Source organism: Mus musculus, chromosome 2 (assembly GCF_000001635.26).
Source record: "Mus musculus strain C57BL/6J chromosome 2, GRCm38.p6 C57BL/6J".
In the NCBI taxonomy this organism is placed as follows: Eukaryota; Metazoa; Chordata; class Mammalia; order Rodentia; family Muridae; genus Mus; species Mus musculus.
In genome coordinates, this window is record NC_000068.7 from 60,358,676 (window position 1) to 60,384,180 (window position 25,505).

At 44.7% G+C, this 25,505-nt stretch overlaps 1 protein-coding gene across 1 annotated transcript in view; it reads right to left on the reverse strand.

Moving 5' to 3' along the window:
• Positions 1 to 24,598, reverse strand: part of Ly75 (lymphocyte antigen 75) — a 91,171-nt gene extending 66,573 nt beyond the window's left edge. The window contains exons 1-4 of the mRNA NM_013825.4: positions 24,463 to 24,598; positions 17,183 to 17,554; positions 10,084 to 10,254; positions 6,336 to 6,500 (exon numbers count right to left, since the gene is read on the reverse strand). Coding sequence (NP_038853.2) covers positions 6,336 to 6,500; positions 10,084 to 10,254; positions 17,183 to 17,554; positions 24,463 to 24,556 — 802 coding nt within the window. The 5' untranslated portion in view covers positions 24,557 to 24,598. The remainder of the gene's footprint in view (positions 1 to 6,335; positions 6,501 to 10,083; positions 10,255 to 17,182; positions 17,555 to 24,462) is intronic.
• Positions 24,599 to 25,505: the final 907 nt, after the last annotated feature.

Here is a 25,505-nt window from a genome sequence, read left to right on the forward strand (position 1 = left end):
TGAACTCAGAAATCCGCCTGCCTCTGATTCCCGAGTGCTGGGATGAAAGGCGTGCACCACCACGCCCGGAGAAAGCACATCCTTTATACAATATATTCTGGTTATGGTTTTTCCTCCCCTAGCTCCTCACAGAGCCTCCCCACTTCCCCACGCACCCAAGTTCACAAAAATAAGCATATAAAATAATAATGATCATAAAATCAAAATGAAGAAACCAGAATAAGACAAAGATAACAAATAGAAGATAAAGGGCCAAAGAAAAAGCACAAGATACACACACATGCATACACACACATATATGCAGAGACACATAGAATTACATAATTTCTAACAATGACAAAATTATATAAATCAAAGTAGGTTTTTATTGATAGACAAAAAAAACCCCAAAGTCTTAACTGAAACAGGAATCTCACTAGGACTGTCTAGGCAACAAAGGCAGGCCATGTTAAGAGACAAGAAAACTTCATTTTTTTGAGAAGGTCACAGTCTAATAAATTTGTTCAATTCTGCTTTCCCAATGTCCAGTTCTCCCTCCTCTGCGGTAAAAGAATGTTCTGAGTGGCAGTTTCACTATGTATTTTCAGTCCTTACAGAGAAGGCTTACTGAAAAGCAGTTTCCATCCTCTGCCCAGATGTTGAAGATCTGATTGTATCCCAAACTGACAGGTCAAAGCCATAAAGCCCATATTATTTGCCAGGCTTATGAATATAAAAATCAAAACCAAAAAGTATTTACCACATAGAAAGTTCAGTTTCGTGGAGGGGAACAGCTGGTGACCCCTCAAACAGAAAAGCATTTCTGGGTTACAAATATGTGTGGGAACCGTTTCATGACTCTATTATGTTGTGTGTTCAAAGTAGATATGAGAGTTTTATACACACACACACACACACACACACACACACACACACACTTGTTGTTAGGAAGACATATCATACAATCTTATTATTTCATAATCAAAACCGTCGGGAAAAGAAGGGAAGGGGACAGGGAAGTATAAATAATGTCAACGGTGAGACTAGTTGCCCATATGCTACCTGATGTGGATACAAAATATGGATGTGCCCATGCTTGCATGAATCCTTATATCATGAAGAAAGAACATAAAGAACATAAGGATGATTGTAAGGATTTTTACTGTGGTGGTTTGAATAAGTTTGGCCCCCATAGACTCATGTGTTTGAATGCTTGGCCCACAGGGAGTGGCACTATTAGGAGGCGTGACCTTGTTGGAGTAGATGTAGCCTTGGTGGAATACATGTGTGACTCTGGGCATGGGCTTTGGGGTTTCTTGTGCATAAGTTCTACCCAGTATGGAAGACAGTCTCCTCTTGGCTGCCTCTAAATCAAGATGTAGAGCTCTCGTCTCCTCCTCCAGCACCATGTCTGCCTGCATCCTGCCATGCTTCCCACCATGACGACAATGGACAGAACCTGTTAGACTGTAAGCCAGTCCCAATTAAATGTTGTCTTTTTGGAGGAGTTGGAGAAGGGACTGAAGGAGCTGAGGATGTTTGCAGACTGGAGGGAGCAACAGTGTCAACAGGCCAGACCCCCCCTGGAGCTCCCAGGGACTAGACCACCAACCAAAGAATACACATGGAGCGACCCATGGTGCTGGCCACATATGTGGCAGAAGATAGCCTTGTTGGACATCAGTGGGAGGAGAGGCCCTTGGGCCTGAGGGTGTTCAATGCCCCAGTGTAGGAGAATGCCAGGGCAGGAGTGGGTGGGTGGTGGAGCACCCTCATAGAGGCAGGGGGAGGGGGAATGGGATGGGGGGTTCCGAAGGGGAGACATGGAAAGGGGAAAACATTTGAAATGTAAATAAAGAAAATATCAAAAAGAAAGAGAAAAAAGAAAAAGAAAAGAAAAGGAAAGGAAAGAGAAGGAAAAAGGAAAAAGAAAAGAAAAAACTAAGACATTTACCATCATCTAGGAGGCCATGAACCTGGAAAGAAAGACTTTATCAAGACCATGAGGGAAGAATTTGAAAAATTAATTGAAGGCCAGGTAGAAGAGACAGAGCAACAGATGAGACGGTCTATGAATGACAGGGGAGGCTGGGATGGGATCTTTATAAACTTGTTGGGTATTTTCAGCTGATAATTACTTAACAGTTTCCTAATTACTCACAGGGGAATATGTGTATTATTACAGCATGTCCCTATCTATCGCCCTATAAGGTGCCTATGTGTATGTATTATAGACTATAGGGATTTCACAGAGAAAAATCATATTCAGACTATGAGAACCTTTCAAGAGCAACTTTGACTATACCTAATCTTTGCCTCCCTGACGACTCTAGAAGCCAAACGTGTAAAGTAGGCCTTTTGGGGGCTTACAAAGGAGCTTCGTTAAGAAAGAAGGAGGGAGGCTCCCAGGACCCAGACATAAGCATATCTCCAATGGTGGATGTTTACGCAGGATGTTGGCAAATGAAAGAGTCAGCATCGTGATCGGGATGGGAGCATGGGAGAACAGCCGGTAAGTCACAAAGGTCTTGGGGGAAAGGAGGAGTTTTGGAGGAGCTGGAGGGACCACAGTCTAGATACAGCTAGAAGTAAGGGGGTGAGAAAGTTTGCCCACCTTTCCCAAGGAAGTAGACGGCAGCGATGCTTTATTGAGTAAAGAGAGGGCAGGTGTTTGGTTAGAAGCCTTGAGGTTGGGCAAGAACTGTGAATTCTTCCTTCTCCTTTCCCCCACAAGCTCCTGCAACAGCTGCTAGAACCATTACTGAGCACACTTGAAGATGAAATCTAATGCATGGCTCCCCTTGTTAGTAAAAAGCAGTTGGTTTTCCAACATTCCAAAAGAAGTCCTGCAAACTAAGAAGTATTTCTGGTGCTCCAGACGTAACCATGTCCCCTGATATTTCGAATGCTGTTTGTATTCACTTCCACCTTCCTGCCATGGTTCAAGCAGGATACTAGGAGCACCTTCCTATCCAGTACAGATTCAGCCACATCCTTCCTACGAAGGTTTTTCAGATAACCCCCCCACCCCCCCACAGGACGCAACTACTGCTGCATAACCCTGGTGCGTACCTGTAGGCAGCAAGGACAGACTAACATAATGGGATCTTTTTGAACTAAAGTCCCTGATTCGTCTCCTTACTGTCTTTTTAATTTGTATTGACGTCACTGGAGTTATAAAATTTAAGTTTTCTACCATGCTGCTAAGCCAGCGGATGTAAGTGAGAAATGGGTACGTCGTCCTAAATGTACTTGTCGGGTAGACACGTAGGACAGAGACAGCTTATGTAGACCATCAAGAGCTGGGCTTTTTCTTTACTTACAGCCCAGGACACTTGGACTGTCTTGCAGATGCTTGCCAGCAGAGAGCCTTGGACTGAAGGAACAGGCAAGTCGTTTACTCTGTTTCCTCCTTTTGTCTGCTTTTAATTGGCACATAGGAACTATATGTGTCTGTGGGTCTGTGTGAAACTTTTGACGTACTGTGCGATCGAACCAGGGAAATGGGCACACTTATCACTTTAAACACTTATCTTTTCTTTGTGATAAAAGCAGTCCGAATTCTCTCCAGTTATTTTGAAATATACAGTGTATGACCAACAACTACCATCACCTACCTCACTGTGCAAGGGGACACCACCACTCCGTTGTAAATGTTACTTTGTACCTGCTGACCGACCTCTCCCCATGCCCCTGGCTTTCCTTCCTGCTGCTCCCTGAAGCTTTCCCTTCCCAGTCCTCTCAGCTCTTAGGAGATCAGGAGTTTAGATGGCTCTTATGACTGACAGCCTGTGGTGGTCCCCTTTCCGTGCCTCCCCTTACTTCACCTACCATAATGTCTGAACTATCACAAATGCCAGGGATTTCTTCCACCGAGTATATGCCAGTTTTTCTTTCTCTCACTGGGTGGTAGAAATCCTTGTCGATTGCTGTTGGTTATTTATGTTGGTCACCGTGAGTAGTGCTGCCATCAACGTGCAATAGTGGGCATCTCCCTAGCGTGCTCTTTTCCTTCCTAGGCTGTGTACCTAGCCCAGGAGCTGCCAGACAGTCCTATTTTCAATATTCTGGGGAACCTTATACTCACTTCCTCAATGGTTGCACTACTTTTCAGTTTTCCAGACTGTGTGTAAACGGTCTCCTTTCTTCCTGCCCTCATTTGCATTTATTATTATTACTATTATTTATTTATTTATTTATTTATTTATTTATTTTTAATAGCCACTATAATGTAAAGAAGTGATATCTTACTGTGACATTAGTTTGTATTTATCCAGTGGTTAGTTATTTTGAGCATTTAAAACTCGAACCTATCTGTTGACTAGTTTTGTGGGGTTTTTACAACTTTCTATTTAGGTCTATAGCTCTTGCTTGGTCAAATTTTGCTATTGAGTTATTTGAGTTCCTTACAAATTCTGAATAGTAACCTCATGCCAGAAACATAATTTGCAAATACTTTCCTAAGACACATTTGGTGCCCCTGAGGTTTCTGTTCAGGTCTGACTGCGTATTTCTCTTCCTCCTTCCACAGTGAGCGATGACAAGCCTGATAACTTATGCCTAAATTGAGCCACAGAAGAACTCTACAGCTCCTTCAGAAAGGCTATAATCACCCTAACCTGGAACTGTCCTAGCCTTGGAACTGTCCTGGACTTGGGACTGTTCTAGCCTGGGAACTATCCTAGCCTTGGGACTGCCCTAGCCTTGGGACTGTCCTAGCCTTGGGACTGTCCTAGCCTGGGAACTATCCTAGCCTTGGGATTGTCCTAGCGTTGGGGTGCAGGTCAAGCAGCTCAAGCAGCTCAAGGTGGAAAAATTCTCAGGGTGAAGACAAATTAGGAAGTGTTCCTGCCTGGGGCATATGGGGTTCTCTTTGGAGTTTTAGGGGGACTTGGTTGGTTGTAGGTCCTGAGAAGGGCAGTTATATAGGAAATATGATGAGTCCAAACAACCCAAATCTATCACCACATCTATGTATTGACAACAACAATAAACCTCAAAAGAAATAACTAAGTAGATGCAAGACAGGTAGAAAGAAAAAGAAAACCCTTTAGGATTTCGAGGGACTCACTAAAGGGGTCACCTCTTGTTTCTGGAAATAGATTCCCAGTGTCAATCAATCACTGATTGCTAAAAATGAAAGGCTTTTGGGGAATGATATTTTCATTATATACAAAATATATATCATAATATATTGTATATAACTAAATACATACTATATCATATATTATATACATGTGTATATGAATTTATGTATGTATATAATATTTTAAATTTCTACTACCCTGAAGACAAAACAAGACCAAACAAACTCCACTCTGCATATCCTTGTTATTCATCCGCTTTAGGACTCCTTTTATTTTCTGAGATTATAATAGTGCAATGACATCATTTCCCCCTTTCCTTTCCTCCCTCTACACTGCCCTATACACCTCTCCCTGCTCTCTTCTAAATTCACAGCCTCTTTTTTCATTGATTGCCACTACATGCATATATGTATATGCTATGTATATACACCGAAATACAAACACACCCTGCTCTGTGTGTACAATGTCGCTTGTACGGATGCTCTCAGGGTTGACCATTTGGTACTGGATAACCAGTCAGTGTGCTCTTCCTCGGGGAGGACTGCTCCTCCTACTCTCAAGATTTTTTAGTTGCTTGTAATTCTTTGTGAAGCGTTGAGGCTGGGTGTGCGTTCCCCTGTCCATTTAAGCACGTCTTTAGCACTCCTTCCCGAGGCGGAGGCTCCGCTCCTTCAGGTTCCAGCACTCACGACAGTCTGCAACTCTAGCTCCAAAGGATTTGACGCCCGTTTATGGCTTCCCAGTGTACTGACATTCACACATGAAAACACACGCATACACAGGCATGCACATGTGTGCATACGCACAATATTTTAAAAATATTGAAAGAAAATCCTAAACCTCTCCTTGTCCTTGTGCCTTCCTCTCCCATATGAAGACTCTCCACTGAGGTCAGCTAGCATGATTCACTCCCAGCTCTGTCTTCCTCGAATTCTCTGTTTTGTGGTGTCCAGGGGTCTAGTGTTTGCCCTCTCCTCTCCATTCTATCCATTTAGGATTAGGTCACTAACTGTATCCTGTACTCTAACTTGCTTTCTAAACAGCAGTTTCCCCTCTAGTTTCTATCACGAGGTGCATTTCAACACATGGGATATGCTTACATTCAATCCCCCTTCCTTTTTTCGTTGTACGCTTCAATGTTAAGGTTTAGATTTTAAGAGAGGCCAGAAAGGATATCATCAAAAGAGCATGCCTGGTTATTCAGTGTAGAAGAAGAAAGCATCTTTACAATTCCAGATGTCTGCTCTACCACATGCAAGTTAAACCTACCCGTAATGTAGGCTAATTCGGCAGCACTGTGGATGCTCAGTAAGTCAGCTCCTTGGTTCTGACAGGAAACATAAGCTTCTTTCCAAGACAGAATTTCCTGATTATTAAATTGGTAGCAACTTCCAATCTGCTCATTCTTTTCCCAGTTACCTTCACAGCCACTTTCTGTTGATAAAGAGATAAATTAGTGATCGTAAAATAAGGAAATAGTGTTTTCTGTTACTTGGCGTGCTTACAAGATGGCAAGTCAATTTACATTCTCTTAGGACGTGCCAAAACGGAGGCTGTCACCACATGGAACGTATCTGGGTCTTTTCATTATTCACTGAAATGAAAGTCAGAGCATACCAAATGACTCAAGCGGGCTAACTCTTCCACTTTCCCTCTATGTCCTGTCAGCTACAGTGCCATGTTTGTACCAGTGTTCCTTCAAGCCCTTTGCCTGATGATGGAGGCTTCAGTATATGAAGGTGTGGCTCACTGGGCCAATGGAAAATAAGCTCACTTGAACTTGGCAAAGATTGTTGTCTGCAGCCTGCCTAGAAAGTACCATATGCATAGAGATGCTATTAAAATGGCTAAGACACAGTGCATAGTGGAAAATGGCTAAGACACAGTACATAGTGGAAAATGGCTAAGACACAGAGCATAGTGACGTCTTTATTTCAGAACTTGAGCCCAAATTTCTCCTTAATATTTGGACAGATGATTGACTACATGAATACAATTAATGATGTAGAACTCACATTACATGTGCACATATAGGCATAAAAACATGAGTGTGCAATACAGAAGGTTTATAGTGTATTCTCGGTGTGTATGTGTGGTTTGTGCAAGCATGGGTTTGTGCCCATGTTTGTGCTGGCAGGTGCCTGTGCTGGTGTGTGTATGTGCAAGCAGAGACAGGAGGGAGACATCAGGTGTTCTGCTATACTCTCTTCACCTTCCCCTGAGACAGAATATATCAGTTAACCTGGAGCTATGTTGGCAGCCAGCAAACCCCAGCAATCCTCTTATCTTTGACCTCCACTGCACTGGGGTTACTGGCAGGCGTCCTGAACTATGTATAGCTTTCTCTTTCTAAATTTGGGTGCCAAGAATTTGAATTCAAGTTCTCATGTTTGCATAGCAAGCACTCTTATTCACTTAAATACCCTCCCTCTCCAAGCTATGTAATAGATATAGATATAGATATAGATATAGATATAGATATAGATAGAGATAGAGATAGAGATAGATATAGATATAGATATAGAAATGTGTGTTTCAAATAAAGAATCTTCAAGTTGTACCATGATTAAATTATATAGATATTGAGATAACTGGTTCAAAATATACTCATTTTCCTATGTGATCCCAGAGAGAGGGAAAACCAACTCAGGCTGGATCACGTGACTTAATGCTCCACCCAGGGAGTTTCAAAGGGGCTTTCCACTACTAGTTACACACCAAATAGTACCAGTTATACCCCAAATAGTACACTCGTGGTTCTATACACTGGAGAGGCTCTCAGAGATCCACTGCTGACTGCACAGAGTGTGTTTGCTATTCCACGCTACCTCCATGGCTTAGCAAGCCTCAGATTTGAGAATGTAGCTTTCTTTTATAAAAAAAAGCAACTCTGGTAGATACACAAATGCACGAACACCCTCTGGCCAAGAAGGCAGCTAGGTACACAGGCAGAGTTCAGTCAAGACAACAAGGTGGACCAGGCAAACATGCTGCAGAATGGGCATCTTGCTGGCTTCTCTACCAGGCTTCACATAAGTGTGGTCTGACTCTGGCAGGACTTTCCATCAACCAGGGCTTCTTCCTCTCACCTGAAATCTCTGACCCAAGCAATAGTGGGAGTTAAACAGAACACGTAGCCACAATTCACTTGTTATAAATGATAAGAAGCAAACACTGTGCACTTTTAAAAATATTCCAGGTGTTTAAAAAGCCCGGTCCTTGGTCTAGAAGAGCAACTCTCATAGAGAGGTCCTCAGGCCAGCATCATCACCATGACCTGGGAACTTGTGAAACGACCCCACCTCAAATCCACTGACTCAGAACCTTGTGAGGTGGCTCTCTGTTCTAACAAACACTCCAACTGGTATTGGTGCCCCCTAATGTATGGAATTGCTGGCCCTGTCTAACTTCTTCAAGTTGATCAGAAGCTTGGGGTCTCTTAAGAAGGGATCAGCATACGCTACCGCCAGGCTGCCTTTTCTCTGGGCAGGAAAGTAGAGCCATTTGGGGCAAAGGCTTCACAGACAGGTTTCTTGGACCTTCAAGACCTTATGCAACTACGTGGGCCACCTTGGCCTCACTGTGCTTTTCTGTAGTTGTTATGGGGCCTGAATGGTTATAATAGATTTTGAAGGCTTAGAACAGTGCCTGATGCTGGGAATGAGGTACTGACAGCCTTATGCCAACTTGACACATGATAGATTTATCAGATGGGAGGTTCCTCAATTGAGAAACACTGCTGTAAGATCTGTCATAAGACAGAGCTGTAAGGCACTGTCTTACTTAGTGATTGATGGGGGAGGGCCTAGTTTATGTGGGTGGTGCTATGCTGGGCTGGTGGTCTTGGAATCTATAAGAAAGCAAACTGAGCAGGCCATAGGGAGCAAGCCAGCAAGATGACCACCGTATGACCTCTGCATCAGCCTGTGCCTCCAGGTTCCTGCCCTGTTTGAGTTCCTGTCCTGGTTTCCTTCAACGGTGAACAGAGACACAGAAGTGTAAGCCGAATGAACCCTTTCCTCTCTAACTTGCCTTTTGGTCCTGGTGTTTTGTCACATCAGTAGAAACCCAAACTAAGACAAGAGGTCATTTAATTATTCACTATTATTATTATTATTTACATCCGAAGTTCTTTCTCTCCTTTTAATAGACTCTTTCAAGCTATTGTCGTTCATTTTCTTTGAGAGAGTATTCCCACACTTCTACAGCTCAGGCTGACCAGAAACTTATCGTTCTCCAGGATCAGTCTTGTGAGTGCTGAGGTTGCGAGAGTTAGCTCTCACACTTGGCATTCAATGTTTCTTAAGCACACACGCCAGTTACTGTGATTTATTGTAGCTCTCGCCCATTGGCTAAGAAACTGTCTCTGTTATATACCAGACAGTAACATGAGCACTTCTTTGATTTGTCCATTTCTATAAAGAGGAATGAATGCTTTAGCACCCTGGATAGGTTTCTTCTAATGAGAAACAACTTGAAAGCATACCCTTATCAACACATAGCATGGCGAGCAAACACCGTCACTAATTGGGAGAGGGCCAAAGGTATCTCTTTCTCTTCCAGCCTTGGCTTCAGGGCACAGATCTTCTTTAAGTAGTCACAATCCTAAATTTGGCTCAGCCCATCTGTACCTGTTGCTCTGGTTTGCTTCAGGAAACTCACAGAGGCGATCTCCTTCTAGCCAAGCTCCTGTGTCCCATGCCCCACTTTCTCCTGAAGCTGTGACTTCCCACCTGCTGTGCCCTTTCCACTTTTCTCCCGATGTAGCTGAGCTTCCCCAATGCCCTCCCCCAATTTCATCTTCCACAAACGGTCCTGCTTCTCTTCTTGAGCAGATTCTGAAGGCAAAATTAAAACTGTACCCAACTTCCTCCCCTTACTGCAAACGCACATTCCGTATCTTGGATAATATCTGCTGCAGACATGTTAAGTCCTCTTAAACTCCTCCTTCCTCCCTTTGCCTCCTACAAACGCTACTCTCTTCTTGCTATTAGAGAGTTCACCAGCCCATACATACCTGGTAGTAGGCAGATGCCCCACTTTTGATCATATTCATAACTTAGGGTAGTGGCACACCATGGCCCACTATGATCTTCATCATGAATGCAGTCATGGTACCATGTCTCACCAATCAAGAAAGGGAATTCACAAGGTCTCCCGTAGGAATTCCCATCTCTGGTGTATATCTCTGTGGGATGGGGAGGAAGAAGAGTAGAGTTCAGAGCTGAGCAACCATCTCAGGGTAGCTAATTTCTAAAACATTTGAAGGAAGAGTGTTGATTTTACTTATGAGCCTACAATATCTGAGCAGGCCATATACTGTGGAAAGAGCACAGAGACTGACTGCTCTCATCTGTCCTTTGAATGCTGGAGTCTCCTGTAGTTTCTGCATTTCGAACTGGGACTATCAGTGCTTAACTCCAGGGTTGCCCACTGTGTATTTAGCAAAATGTAAGGTTTCTTTTCTGTGATGTAAGGAAGCAATGAAAGACCCTGGCTTGATCAAGTGAGAGGAGACTGATTCCAGAATGGAGGTGGGGTGGGGGTGGGGGGTGGGCAGACACAGGTACTTCCATCAAATGGGTATCTTGACAGAGATCCAATTCACCTCCATTTCTTTCCTTTTTTATTCACTTTACATCCTGCTCTCTTCCCCCTCCCTGTCACCCACACTCATTCCTCCCTTTCCCCTCTCCTTCTCCACTGAGCAGGTGGGGGATCCCCCTGGGTTTCCCTCCACCCTGGCACATCAAGTCTCTGTGGGGCTAGGCGCATCCTCTTCCAGAGGCCAGACAAGGCAGCCCAGCTAGACTCACCTCCATTTCTTTAGTGAGTGTGAGGCTGGCATCGCTGACCTATGTGTCGGCTTAGGAAACACTTATGGGATTAGAAAGATGGACAAAGGCTATTGTTGCCCAACAGAATTGAAGCTGTGGCTTTGAGGAAGTGAAGGAAGAGGGCTGCTAGATTCCTGAGTAGATGCGTGGAGTGAGTCAGGATATAGTAATTCAGGTTATGAAAAAAAACTGGCCTTAAAAGGGCAGTCATGGGAGAAGTTGGTGACCAATGGGGTAACTTTTATTTGGTGTTTTTTTCTGGTCCCCAGAGAGGCACTGGGAAATTATCACAAAGCAGATATGCCTGGGAACCCCAGAGGAAGTGCTCAATACTATGTCAATAACTGTCTTCTTGGAAACATGCTTTATAGGGCAGCTAACCACGTATCTATTTCTGTCACCTTTTGTCTATAGCTTCAATTTCTTCAAAACTGGTTATTATCCAATGAAAGAATGGCCATTCGGGAGAGCGCAGTCATCGGATCTCATTAACCTTCATTGGGCTTTTGGAGTCCCTCAGAAAGACTCGCAGATGTGTTTTAAAGGATGCTTGAACTAGCATATAATTCTATCTATGCCCTTCCTCATCCTCCAGTGTTCATATGCCCAAGTGAGAGACTTGCCCAAGTGAGAGACTTGAGTTTGGAAGGTATTACACAGCAGTACAGAAGACGTAAGAACCATCCGGATGCTCCTCTGTAGAAAAAACATCTTTGTTTTGTTTCCCTATGACACACAAGTGGCTTTCAAGGGAAGGATTCTGCTAAAGAGGGTGGTGTGACCTTTTGTTTTATAAGGAGCCTGCTCATCACATATGTTTCAAATATGACTGCACCAAAAAGTCCCCAAGGCACATGACCAATCTCCCTTCCTTATGACAGTACCGAGAGGACAATCCCTGAGCCTGACGCAACGCTGCTGCTGGGACCTTCAGGGTTTTCTAAAACCTTTTATTTCTGTGTGCAAAGTGCTTTCAGACACATTTCTGTCCTTGTGTCTCACCACAAGCCTGTGAGATCAGAGCTGTTGGTGAGATTTCCACTTTTGAGAAGTATAACTACTTTCACACATCGGGTCCCAATCATCACGGACCACAGGGATAAGGACAGCTTCTTGGAGTAGTCACTGACACACACCAACAACTTTACACCAGTAACTGCTTCTGCAGGTCTCCAGGTACCCATGGCTCAAAGATGGTTGTCACAGTTCTCTGTGTCACATAGCCCACTGCAAACCAACAAGCAAACAAGAGGCAAGCTGGATGCAGGCAGCTAACTATGCTCTCTGTTAACATAAGCGTTTTGTTCTCAATTGTCCTTTGCTGGTGTTGGCCTGCCTGGACCCTGTGGATGTCTTTATTACTACAGGCATCCTGACAAGAATCCTCTCTCACTGTGTGGATTTAGGCTGACAACATCTTTAAACCAACAACTGAAGATGCCACTGTAACAGACTTGTGAGGTCAGGTGCTTACGTGGAAAACGAATCACGTTAGTAATTGGGGTTTGGCAGGCTCCAAAGAGCCACCAAGCGCACAAAGCTTCTGTCCATTCTCTACAGGAGTCAATAAACATCTGTCATTTTAAGATGCCAGCTGAGCCAAGATATCTTAGGATATAACTGTATATATTGGATCTAATTAAAAGCAATTCATTCATAAACTTTTTTTTTTTTTTTTACAGTTAAAGTATTTTTGTATAAAGACGATTCTTACGGTGAAGTTTGAGGGAGCCCAAAATAAATGTTAAATAAATGCTAGTATTGTTAAAGTATATATATACATATGTATATATATATATATGTGTGTGTGTGTGTGTATGTATATGTATACACACACACACACACACACACACACACACACACAGGTAGCAAAAGCTAAGGGAGGAATAGAAACTGTTATGTAGGGGAAATGAATCTTCACTTTGATCCCCAGCTTTTCAACAACAGGCTGGGTAACTTTGGACTTTATGTGGTGGGGGCTTGAATATCCTGCTTTCTTTATCCTTGTAAAGATAGACAGCGGGGTTGGGCATGGACCAGTATCAGGAGTTAGAGAGAGCGGGCCCAGAGAAGGTTCTTAGCTTTAGAATAGGAAGGGGCACGTGCAAATTTGCAAGTTAGGATTGGCAGGATTAGTATGTGGTTAAGGCTGAAGGTGGGAGGAGAAGAGGGACAACTACTCACAAGGGACCTGCAGCTCTCTGATGGCAGAGAGCAAGAGGTGTCAGTTACCCAGACAGCCTCAGGGCATGGAGATAGCTTTGGCCTTGGCCTCTGTGCGAATTAAAATCGGGTATAAATTTTCTCTCTCTCTTTTTAATATTCATCATTTTATTTATTTACACTCCAGATGTTGCTGCCCCCCCAGTCCTTCTCCCACAGGTCTTCATCCCATTCATCCTCCCCCTTGCCTCTGAGAGGGTGCTCCCCTCTCCCTGAGGCATACCTGTTCCCTGGGGCATCCCGTCTCTACAGGATTAGGCACATCCTTTTCCACTGAGGGCAGACAAAGCAGTCCTCTGCTACATGTGTGCCAGGGGCCTTGGACCAGTCCGTGTATGCTCTTTGGTTGGTGGCTTCGTCTCTAGGAGCTCCCAGGGGTCCAGGTTAGTTGAGAGTGTTGGTCTTCCTATGGGGTTGCCATCCCCTTCAGTTCCCTTAGTCCTTCCCCTTCAATAGCGGTCCTGACCTCAGATGTAAATCCTTATTAGGCAGAACTCTATGTGTCTAAAAGGACTTTAGCATTTCGAGTATTAAATTCAGCCCTGTTGGCTGTGCTCTGGTCTCTGTCGCTCTCCTGGGTACTGATGTGCAGGGCTCTGAGTCTCTCTCCCCATTTCTGTGCTGCTGATCACTTATATATTGACATATAAATAAGAAAACATAAAATAAGACAAGTTTTGCTGAAATGAAGACACTCTAAGGACCGAGGGAGTCAAAGATAACAATTATTCTCTCAGAAGGACCGAGGGCAGAAAAGCAAATCCCCAGGGGAGGATCGCCCCTGATGCATGCGCACACACACACACAAATGCATTCTGAGCCATTCTTTTGGGTACAGTGTCTCCTTCTAGTTGCCATGTTAGAGAATCATGTTGCACAGTATTTAAGCTTGTCCTTAAGGGGTATCCAGATGGCAATCACTTTAAGTTCAAGCAACAACTCTGTCTTTTCCCTGTGCTCTCTGTCTGTCCCTGCCTGTCTCTGTCTCTCTCTCCTCTCTCTTCCTCTGTCACCCATTTCTTTCTCTGCAGTGCATGCATGTTTGTATGTGTATGTCCTCTTGTGTACATGCGTATGAGGCCAGATGTTGACATAGGTTTTCTTCCTAGATTGCTCTCCAATGCTAGCCAGGGGTCTTGTCTCTATCTCCAGGGCATATAAACAGGCTACCATGTCCAACTAGGATTTCCATGGATGCTTAGGATTTGAACTCAGATCCTCATGCACAGCATGCAGAGCAAGCCATTTCCCCACAAAGCCAGCTCCTTGACCCTCAGGTAACAATTCTGAAGTTCAGAGGAGGCTGGCCAATAGACACACTTGAACGATTCAATGGTCATGACCTGAAGGAAAAGAAAACCCCCATCTCCAAGTTTCCAATATTTCTTCATTAAGAGCAGAACCAGACACTCCTGGATTTTATTTTTATTTTTTTGGTCTTCACAAGAAATAGAATGAGATTCTTTAAGCAGAAAACTCTCAGCAGATAATGGTTAGGGTGGAACTTAAACTGTCTTCCGGAGTCTATGGTCAGATTTAGGAGGAAGTCCTTATCTTCCCTTCAAACTCGGTAAGTTGACTAGACTCAGAAAGAGGCAAGAAAGCTCTCAAAAAAGGGAGGATGGTAGAACACAGGTGGTATGGAGGAGTCATGGGAAGGAGGTTTGGGTGGGGTGAGGAGTGGGAGGGTAGGGCAGAGGAGGGAGATAGGAGAAGACTACCACTTAGGAAGTTTAAAGAAATATGAAAACCTACTTTTAAATTTTTTATGTAAATGAATATCTACATATTTTTATATTTAAGAATTTACTTGGAGTTACCCTACACAGGGATAATGTACCTTCCAGAAGCCATAGGTTGCCAAATAAAAGTAACCTTCACTAAGCTAGAATGTGGTATATGTCCCCTCAAGCGATTGGTCAGAGGTGTCCCAAAGATCCCCCACACAATCAGGCTATTGACACTGCTCTTGGTTGCCCATCAGAACTTAACAGTGAGACCCTATTATTGAAGATACTACACATACTGGTCACAGGACATGTAGAAATCAAGTGGTATTGACCAGAAAGTTTGGGTTGACCAGAAGTACTGGAAAATGCTATCCAGTCTGCCGGGACTGGGAGGGAGTCAGCGACAGTATTACCCAGCTATGAATGCTGTGAGCTACAGTGATAAGAAGTGGCAAGAATTGCCTATGGGTGGGATGGTGGCATAAAGGTAACGGGGCAACCAACCAACCGACTCCCAGTTGCATTGAAGGCCCACTCCACAGGAGGAAATACATGCCTGGTATGTAAATACAGTCAAGACCTATAGTTAGAGATCTCAAAGGCCCGAGGAATGAATTTACTACTATCATCTGCAAAATGGACATGATATAAAACCACTGTCTAAATTTATATCTCTCTACCTGTTGACTAGTTCAGCTCTCAGACTTCATCTCAGACACCCCCCCCCCCCGCAACCTCCCCAAAAGTCTTTTGGGTGAACACAAAACCTCACAAAGTGGCCAAGCACAACAAGTAGAGTGCTCTGACACAAGCAGAACATCCATAGCACACCACTTTCCCAAGGCCCAGGAACCATCTCAGGAGAGCGACTGGGAAAGTTGTAAAAGAGCCAGAGGTCTGGGAGATGGGGAGTGACCTTTGTTTTCTGGATATGACAGGACTACTGCCCTCATGATCTCCTAGCAGCTGTGGAAGTCTGCATAAGATGTGCGCACAATCAAGCCAGCCAACATTCTAGCTTGGCCTGGGAAGGAGTCCTTGAACCCCCATCCCTAACTGAGGACCTGTGACATCAATGGAGGGGAGAGTGGGTTTTCTTTAAGAATGTGTTGGTAGGCTGACCACATTCCAGAGGGAGGTCCCACAGCTAGGTCTACACGAACAACACAAAGTAGAGTCAGCATGTTATTAAAATAATAAAATAAAATAAAATAAAATAAAATAAAATTGGAAGCTCAGAAGGTGGGGGTGGGTGGGCCTGGCAGGAATTAGGAGAAGGAGTTGGGAGTAAAAATGATCAAAATATATGGCACTAAATTCTTAGAGTAAAGTAACTTTTTTTTTTTTAACTTGAAGACTCTTTGCAATCTAGAGCAAAGATCATGAAAATATTGATATACTTGATTTTGGAAATGGCCAAAAAAATCTTGAAAGTTAGAATGACAAATCAGAAATACAAAGAGCAACATGGGACACCTAAGCCAAAGATGAAAGTATTACAAACACTTGTGAGGCACTCAAAATAGTTCTATTATATTAAAATTCCTAGGCATGAAAAGTAAACCACCTCCTTTCCTTTATTTTATTTTTAAATTTAGAGTTCGGTTAATATTATTAGATTATGTGCCTTTAGCCTATATGAAATATTTCCTGTCAGCATAGCATTTCCTAATAGCGTCGCAGGAGGGAAATAAACAAGGCATAGGAATTCAAGTTCTAAGTTTACCACACCAAAAGGCTGTGTGACCTACCACACCTCAGCTTTTCTAGCCCTGTCTACAAAGGGGAAGGGTGGGGTACCGTTACGTGTGGTAAGACTGTAGCTCACAGTGACTCCTCATTGTGACTTTATTTAAACTGAGTTGTGCGTGTTCAGTTGTGGGAGCTGAGGAAATAGTACCCAGTGAATGAATGTCTGTTACTGACAAGGGCACAGCCATGTCTAGAACCAATGCCTCAGAACCACGGAAAGTTGGCAAAGCCGTCTCCATAATGGATCAGGCTCAGAAAGATAGGTCCAAGTACGAGTGATTACCAACCAGTGACCGGTGTGTGCAAAACCTTCAGCTCCCTTCTCCTGGATGTTTACAGCCTGATATGGCTAGTCCACAGAGACCACCAGGACTAGCTAACCGCTCTCCCTGCACTACCCCTCATAAATGCACTGGGCGTCTGGGATACTTCAGTAGTTGGTGCCACTCCATCAGACTGCACTCGGCTCCCTTTCACCCCAGTCAGGTTTCTAGGACAAAGCTGTGCTGGGTATGGCATTTAAATGAAACAAACATTACGGCAAAAGAGTCAAAGTCCCTCTCTGGTAACTCACCATGATAAGGCTGGGCACAAAGGTTTTCCTCGGAGCCTCCCTTCTTCCAGACATCAGATGTATTCGTATTGGCTACGGCATATCCATCTTTCAGAGCTAGCCTGTACTGGGCAGCGGTGTACAGCGAATGGTGCTCACATTTCCACCACAGCATGACGGTGGAGTCACAGCTGAACATTCGCAGGTTGTCCGTGGCTTTGGTAATATCGAGGCCGAGGCACTTCTGGGATTCCAGGTGAAAGAGGCGGTGCTGGGACACCCACTTCCACAACATGTTGTTAGTTCCGCTACAGTCCTGGGCCACTACCCAGTCAGACAGCGGCTGGATGCACTTGCCAGTGTTTTCATGGACGATGGTGAATGGATCATTACCTGGGTCGAGACAGTAAGGGAAGACACTTTGGGACTCGGAGTCACGTGACGAACGCACCTTGCTCCTGCTTGTTTGCTGAGGAGCCTGATTAACACTAGACTGCATCCCCCCCCTTGGGCTTGGTAAACTCACGAATCCCACAAGAAGTGAGGGTCACAGTGTGCCCTAAAGCCAGTCTGCCTGGGCTCAGACTTTGCCTCTGCTGTGCTACCTATGAGATCAGAGCAAATTATTTAACTTTTGTGCTTCAGTTTTCTCTTGAGTAAGGCTGTACGTACTTCACACTGTGGATGCAAGGATACTGACATGCGCAGATCCACGTCAGTAGAGAGTAGAGTGTGTACGTGACTTTTTTTAGTCCATAAAAGGTTCCCTGCCTTGCTCAGAAAGCAACGACTTCGTTTTCCCTTTTCTTCCACAAGTGGTCTGTGGCCAGGGAAAACGCATCCTGAGTCACAGCTCTGTCTTGCTGTTTTGGTTTCCACAGCACAGTGGTCAGGCCATCAGAACCTGCTCTCACTTCAGCTTCTTCCCCCTTACCAATGGCGAAGGCCAAGGCTCTAAGTTCCCGGGCTTAGTACAGGTTCCTGTGGCCATGCAACGGGGGTGGGGGTGGGGGTGGGAGTCTACATACAAACCACTTCTCCTGAGCCTTCCGTGGAAGCTGTACATAAATGGAGGGAACACTTCCGAGAAGGCAGGGGTAGAAAAACTGGGGTAAGTAATGGGAGAAAATAGAGGATCTGGGCTCTGAGGGCAGGGAACCTGTGGCCAGCCCCACGGCAGCACCGCCAAGAGAGTCGGAGGCTGGGGATTCACCAAGTAAATCACCCAAAGGAGGCCAAACCCTGGGTTCCAGGAATAACCTGCACTACCAGGTCTCATGTCTCGCATGTGTGAGCAAGAGAAAATGGGAATTAACCCGTGGAAGCTAAAGACTAGAGATGAGGCCTCTTCAGCTGAACTCCCGGCACTCTGAAGGGGCTGGGGAAGATCTGGACAGAGGTGGAGATAAAAGCACGGACACCTTAATAGGATGGGATCTCGGAATCAGATTTAATTGAGTTCCTGAAACCAAAGTGATTTGGTGTTTCTTATACACCTGAGTCTGAGGACCAGGATTTACATATATTACAGTAAACCACAATGAAACACTTTAGTCAGCTCTTTTACCAAGAAAGAAAAAAAAAATGGCCTAGATGGTCATGTTGATGAGCAGAAAGCTGGACTATTTTAGACAAGTTTAACAGTCATTGTCAACGAACCAGACTTCAGCAGAACAGCAGGCAAGGTTTGGTTCCCAAAAGGTGTTTTCATTTTGAGTTCAGCTTTACTGTCGCTGGGGAAATTTTCTCAAGTCATGGGTTAAAGAGTTAAAGATTGTCATGCCAGGCACCGTTGGCTAGACGGGAAATTTCACAATGTAAGTCATAGCTACAAAATTCTATCTGATCGTGTGAACTTTGGATGGAATTTTTGTTTTGTTTTCTTGTTCTGTTTCAAGTAGCAGCAGTAAGACAAAACAATAAGGAACAACAGAGAAAACCTTAAAGCAGTAGCTATTTATTTCTGCTTTCAAATTCTAATTTAAAGGGACTACAGGGTGTTGGGTCACTGGGTGAAAGCACTCGCCTTGCAAGCATGGGGAACTCATTTCGAATCTCCAGAACCCACTAGAAGCTGGATGTGAAGCCTGAGGATTTATAATCCTAATTTTTTAAAAATTTTATAATCCTAAGGCAGGGCAGGAGGCCCCAGGGGCTCTTGGGTCAGCTAGCCTGGCATAAATGGTAAAAACAAACCAACAAACCAACCAACCAACAAACATACAAACAAGCAAACAACAAAACGCCACACAAAGAAAACAACCAAGATAATCCTATCTCATATGAGGTTGAAAGTTGGGACCAACACCCAAAGTTGATCACTGTCCTCCACAGAGACAGTGTGTTGGTGAGCAGTGTGTATGTGCACATAGACACACACACACACAAAAACCATTGCACGGAGCTGCTGTTAGGCAGGTTGGCAGAGCAGCTGCTGTCCTTTCTTCTTTGACATCTTCTGTCACTCTTTCTTTGATGGTCACATGTAGAGGGGACAATGAATCAAAAGGAAAATTCTCCTAGTGTGCTCCTCCAACATATTCACTTGCCCCTCAAATACCTGACTTACTATCTTCCACATCTCCAAAGTATCACAAACTACAGAAGATAAGGGAAGTCTGTTGCATGTGGTCCTCGCCCAAAGTTGTTTGCTGACCTCCATAGCGATAGTGTGTGTCCCTCGAATCCCTAATTCAGATGAAACTGTGGAATGATTAAAAAAAAATCATTTCCAAGCCAGGCAGTAGTGGCACACACCTTTAATCCCAGAACCTGGGAGACAGATACAGATGGATCTCCGTGAGTTCGAGGCCAGCCTGCTCTACAGAGCAAGTTCCAGGACAGCCAGGGCCACACAGAGAAACAGGTAAGCCATTCCAGAGCTAGCATCCCATGCTTTCTCTAGGTAACAGTGTCCTAGCTCCCCAGGTCTTACGAACCTTTGCTCAAGTCATTGCATGTTCTTGCAGACACCCACATTATTAGCTCATACCACTCTACTGCTAGTAGCATCTGAAGTCATTCTAATTTCACTTATAACGAACATGTGGAGTTAGTCAAGAAGGCCTCGTTTATCAACACTCATCGGAAGAAAGTTTTACTTTTCATTTCTACACTTACGGTACTTTCAGGACACGTGTGGACTTAGCATCTCCGTTGGAGCCGGACTGCAGTGAAATGTGGCGTCACATGGAGTGGTAAAGGAGGAGAGGCTAAGTGTCTTAAGTGATTTGTGCTTTTGAATGTAGGTGTGCGTGTCAGACTAAACCCGTGCTTGAACTGAGTATGTAATCAGTATCAGTGCTTGGTACTTACACCAAATGAGACTTCTCAGGACAACCATTCATAATTAATGATTGAAGGAACTTGTCATTAGCTTTCATATATAATGTATGTGTAAGCATTAATAAATAATATATTTGCTGCAGGAGAGCTTTATTTGTTCATAACTAGTTTTCTCTATCATTCTTAGCCCTGAGCAGTAGCTGTTCAGTCTACCTACTTTGTGGCATTATGGGACTGTAGATTGAAGAGTGGGGAGGAAAACTGATAAACTCGAAATAATTTCTTATTTAGAAAAATTATTTTATAAGGCCTATAAGCCATCTGAGAAATGTATTGCATTTTGGAAAGGTAACTACAAATTGTAGTGACTGTTTCTGTGGTTCTGGGCACCACAACCAGCAGCTTAAGCCTGCGAGACAAGCATTCTCGCACTGAGATCTTTCCAAGGCCCAAACTGGATTCCATCCCTAGCTTTATATCACATCCTGTCCACTTTCCATCTTTGCGCTGCTCTTCAATGGAGTTTTCACATTCATCTCCAAATTTGTGTTTAGGACAACTCTAAAGGGCAGTGGTCGATGGTAAGAAGCCAAACATAACTTGGAGTCCTTTTTATATGCTTCATATTATATAGAGATTTTAGTGAGGCTTAGGGGAATAGCCAAAGAGCACTGTCATAATTACATTTTATTTGTTTGTTGAGACAGAGTTTCTCTGTGTAGCCCTGGCAGTCCTGGAACTTGCTCTGTAGACCAGGCTGGCCTCGAACTCACAGAGATCTGTCTGCATCTGCCTCCCAAGTGCTGGGACTAAAGGCGTGTGCCACCACTGTCTGGCTTGGAAATGATTTTTTTTTTAATCATTCTTATTTAGATCAAAGAAAATCATCTCTTTTAACATTTTCTTATTTTCCAATCTCTAGGGCCAAATTTTAGGCCTGCACAAAGAACTCTGCATATCTTGGGAGGGACACTGGATATGAGCATCTCTATCAATTATAACTGCAGAGGAAGGGAAAAGGTGCCGGGAAGCAGAGATGCTGGCACCGATCATTCCCAGGGAATCCTCACAGCTTACGTTGTTAAGTGTTGTGTAGTCTCTTTCAAGTGTAAAGAACATAGAGATGTAGGAGGAGAGACACAGCAGTGTGAGCTTGCTACTCAAACAAGTCTTGAAGAGACAATTGAGTCATGGCAGTAAACTAGGTATCAGAGAGCAAATAATTCCAGATTGGATGGTAAGGGTGAGATGCTCAGAAATTCCCGAGTAGTGGTTCTCCTATGACCCTCTGATACAGTTCCTCATAGTGTACTGACCCCAACCATAAAGCTATTTTCGTTGCAACTTCATAACTGTCATTTTGCTATTGTTATGAATCATAATATAAATATCTGTTTTCAATGGTCTTCAGCAACCCCTGTGAAAGGGTCATTTGACCCCCCCAAACCCCATGTTGAAAAAAATGCTGCCCTAAAGGATCACATTGCTCCACGCTGTTAGATCTCCAAGGAAGCAAAAAAAGTAAGCTTGGCCTCTCCCCAGGAACAGAAAGATACATTTTCAGCATTTGGGTGGCCAGGACTGGCTTGCCCAAGCTCCCTGCATACACATGACACAGTGAATCTAGCATCCTGAATCTGATCCACAGCTACACAAGCTAATAGAATAGATAGATAGAAGCTCAAACTCCAGTTCTGGGGTAGAGAGATGACTCATTGGTAAGAGTGCTTGTCAATCAAGCTTGAGGACTTGAGTTTGAAACCCAAGCACCCACATTAAATTAAAAGAAAGAGAGGGGTTAGGGTAGGGGTATGACTCCAAATTCCTGCAACCCCACACTTGTGAGGCAACGACAGGCAGATAGATCCCAGGAGCTCCATGGCAGCTAGCCTAGACAAAATGGTGAATTTGGGATTCAGTGAGAGACCCTGTCTCAAGAGTATAAAGTGGAGAGTGATGGAGGAGGAGATAGGTCTCCTTTCTCTGGCTTACACACACACACACACACACACACACACACACACACACACACACACAGAATAAAACCCTCAAATCTCTCCTTGTGTTCACCCCAATATGAGGCTACAAGCCTGGCCTGAGGATGAGAGAAAGCCACCCAGGACAGCTGTTAGAAGTGCAGTAGAAGGGCTGGAGAGGTGGCTCAGCGGTTAAGAGCACTGATTGCTCTTCCAGAGGTGCTGAGTTCAATTCCCAGCAACAACATGGTGGCTCACAACCATCTATAATGGAATCTGATGCACTATTCTGGTGTGTGTGTGTGTGTGTGTGTGTGTGTGTGTGTGTGTCTGAAGACAGCTACAGTGCACTCATATAAATAAAAATAATTAAATTTAAAAAAATAAAAAGAAGTGCAGAAGAAGGGATGGAAATGCCTGTGGGGAACATTGGTATGGGAACACACTTAAGCCTAACATTCTCTGCTTTGGGTCCCTGAGACAGGATGGGGTCTGTGGAGACTGTGGTGCTTCAGTCAGAGTTCCCATTGCTGTGATAAACACCACAACCCAAAGCAGCTTGAGGAGGAGAGAGTTTGCTTCAATTTACAGTTTCACAGCAGACTCTGTCATCAAGAAGTTAGGGCAGAAACTCAAGGCAGGAACGGAAACAGAGGCCATAGAGGATTGCCTTGCTTCCCATGGCTTGGCCAGTCTGCTTTCTTAGACCATCCAGGCCCACCTGTCCCTGGGTGGCCTCGCCCACAGTCTGCTGGGCCCTCTACAGACTTGCCTATAGGCCAATCTGATGGAAGAATTTTCCCAATCAAGGTTCCTCTACCAGATGACAGTAGCTTGTGTCAGGTTGATGACAAACAAACAAACAAACAAACAAAAAACCAACAGGGACATTTGGATATTAAGGGAATCTTAAAATTTGTGAAGGAAGCAAAACAGGACTCCCAGATGTAGGTAGAAACCAAGAGAGAAGTGATTGGAAGTTAGCATGCTCTCTGCTGTAAACTGCTGCAGGTAGAGTTTTCTCCTCGGATTATGCAACAGACAGAATTGAGCTCTCATATCACTAAAAGATTCTACTATATTACTTCCTTTGGTTGTTCCAGTGCAGAAGGTCAAAGGACCATTGAGAAGAGTCGGTCAAGACAGGACTCATTAAAGGGTAGGTTGATGACACCTAGTCTTGCAGAGCACTCTTTCCATAACTCTGGACACCATCTACATCAGAAAGTAAGTAAGCGTAGCTCCAAAGAAAGCCAGAGGCACACTCAGAACTTCCTAAAACACATCTTGACCACCTTTTCCTTCTTCACACCGGTGAGATAGCAGAAGTAGCTGGTGAATGTTTGCAGCCTATAGGCTGCCATTTATATAGTCCAGTTAAATAAAAAGGTCCTTGGCACACCTTTCGTTGAAGCAAAAAGAGAAAGTAAAAGCAAAACTCTAACTGCTAAGTGGGATGGTGCTGCTGGCACTACGTGAGCTTTACAGAAGGCATCCTTTCCCCACTGACAGGAAGTGACCTGCACTTCTGTTAGGGGCCAGCTGAGTTGGGGAGCATTTGGAAATAATAACCAGATTAGATGAGCCTCTGCTCATGGGGACTGGGAAGGGCATCCTAATACTCCTTCCTGGCTGACTTCTGGGGACAATGGTTGAACCTGATTTCCTTTTCCTTGCGTTAAGTGGGCACAGTAAAGTCGTGATGGCTGGGAGTCCTTGTGGTGTTGGGTGAAGGCTCATCATTGTCCCGGAGGTTCCAAGACGACCAAGGGGCGACAGGGATGTAAAAGGAGGTGGTGAACCTCAGGAAAGCATGATTTCAGGGGACAGTGGAGGACCAAGGGGCAGAAAAGTCTCTGGGAAAGAGCTGTGGGCCTCTTCTAGGCAGAGGGTCCCTCCGCACCACATGGCCTTGCCCGCTGCTCTCCTAGGCCAGACCTCCCTACTTGTCTGCTCCAGAGACACAGAGAGCAAAGCGATCGCGACCCGACCCGAAGGAGGCAAATGCTCAGAGCAGCAGCGTCGAGGTCGCCCGGTTACCTGAGCTCTCAGAAGGCTCCACAAGCCCGAAGGACCGCAGCAACAGCAGGAGTAGCCCCGCCGCCAGGCCCGGGGTCACCCGGCCCGTCCGCATCTCCAGTCCCAAGCCTCTCCTGCCCGCACCGGCTTCAGCGGTGAGCCCCGCCGGCCTCACCACGCCTCTGGGGCAACCTCTGAGGCGCGCAGACCCCGCCTCCGCCGCGCTCGGCCAATCAGAGCTCCGCTTTGGGTCCCGGGCCCAGCGGAGGCTTTGCAGGAGTCCCCACCCACCCAAGGCAGACCTCTGCGAAGGCTCGGGACCTCCAGAAGGCGGGAGGAGTGCACAGGACAACCACAGGGTTTGGGAGTCCACTCCCCATCTTCTTAAGCAAATTTGGGGAAGTGCGGCTCTGTCAGTGTAGCATTTGTCCTTCCTTGTAGAGAGACAAGGCGGTGAGCTAGGGCTTCGGACCTTGGCTGGTTGGAAATGTGCACACAACCACGTGGGGTCACTATGGACCGCGGGGTGGGGGGGTGGGGGTGGGGAGTGCACACTTGGATATGCGGTGACCTCAGTTGTGCTTAACAACATCATAGTCATTTTGGAAGTATGAGTAAAGGTGGAGTAAAGGAACGTTGGGGGGTTGACCTGAAATTGTCAACCCATATTAAACGTGACAGTTATTCCAGCAATTGTACTACTTTTAAGGAGATTTAACTATTGGACCTTTGCAGAGTTCTTTTTTTCCCCCCATTAATAATCTAGTAGTAACAATCTATTTGAAATGTGGAAGTCTGCACCCAGAATCTGAAATTCAAGCCCATTTATTCTGTCCCTTGGACAACGCTACCACAAATAGGACAAGTTCCAAACTAACTAACTTGCCTAGAAGTGAAAATTTTTTGAAATATTTATTGAGTATAGGGTACTTGAGATAGCTCTCATCCCTGTTCCTCAAAGGTGGCTATTATCCTCAGGATTTGTCTAGGTCTACTTTCCAAGTTCCAACTGCCCAGGTGGTTCTAAACTCATCCTGGTACCATACTTCTCCTCCCATGCTTTG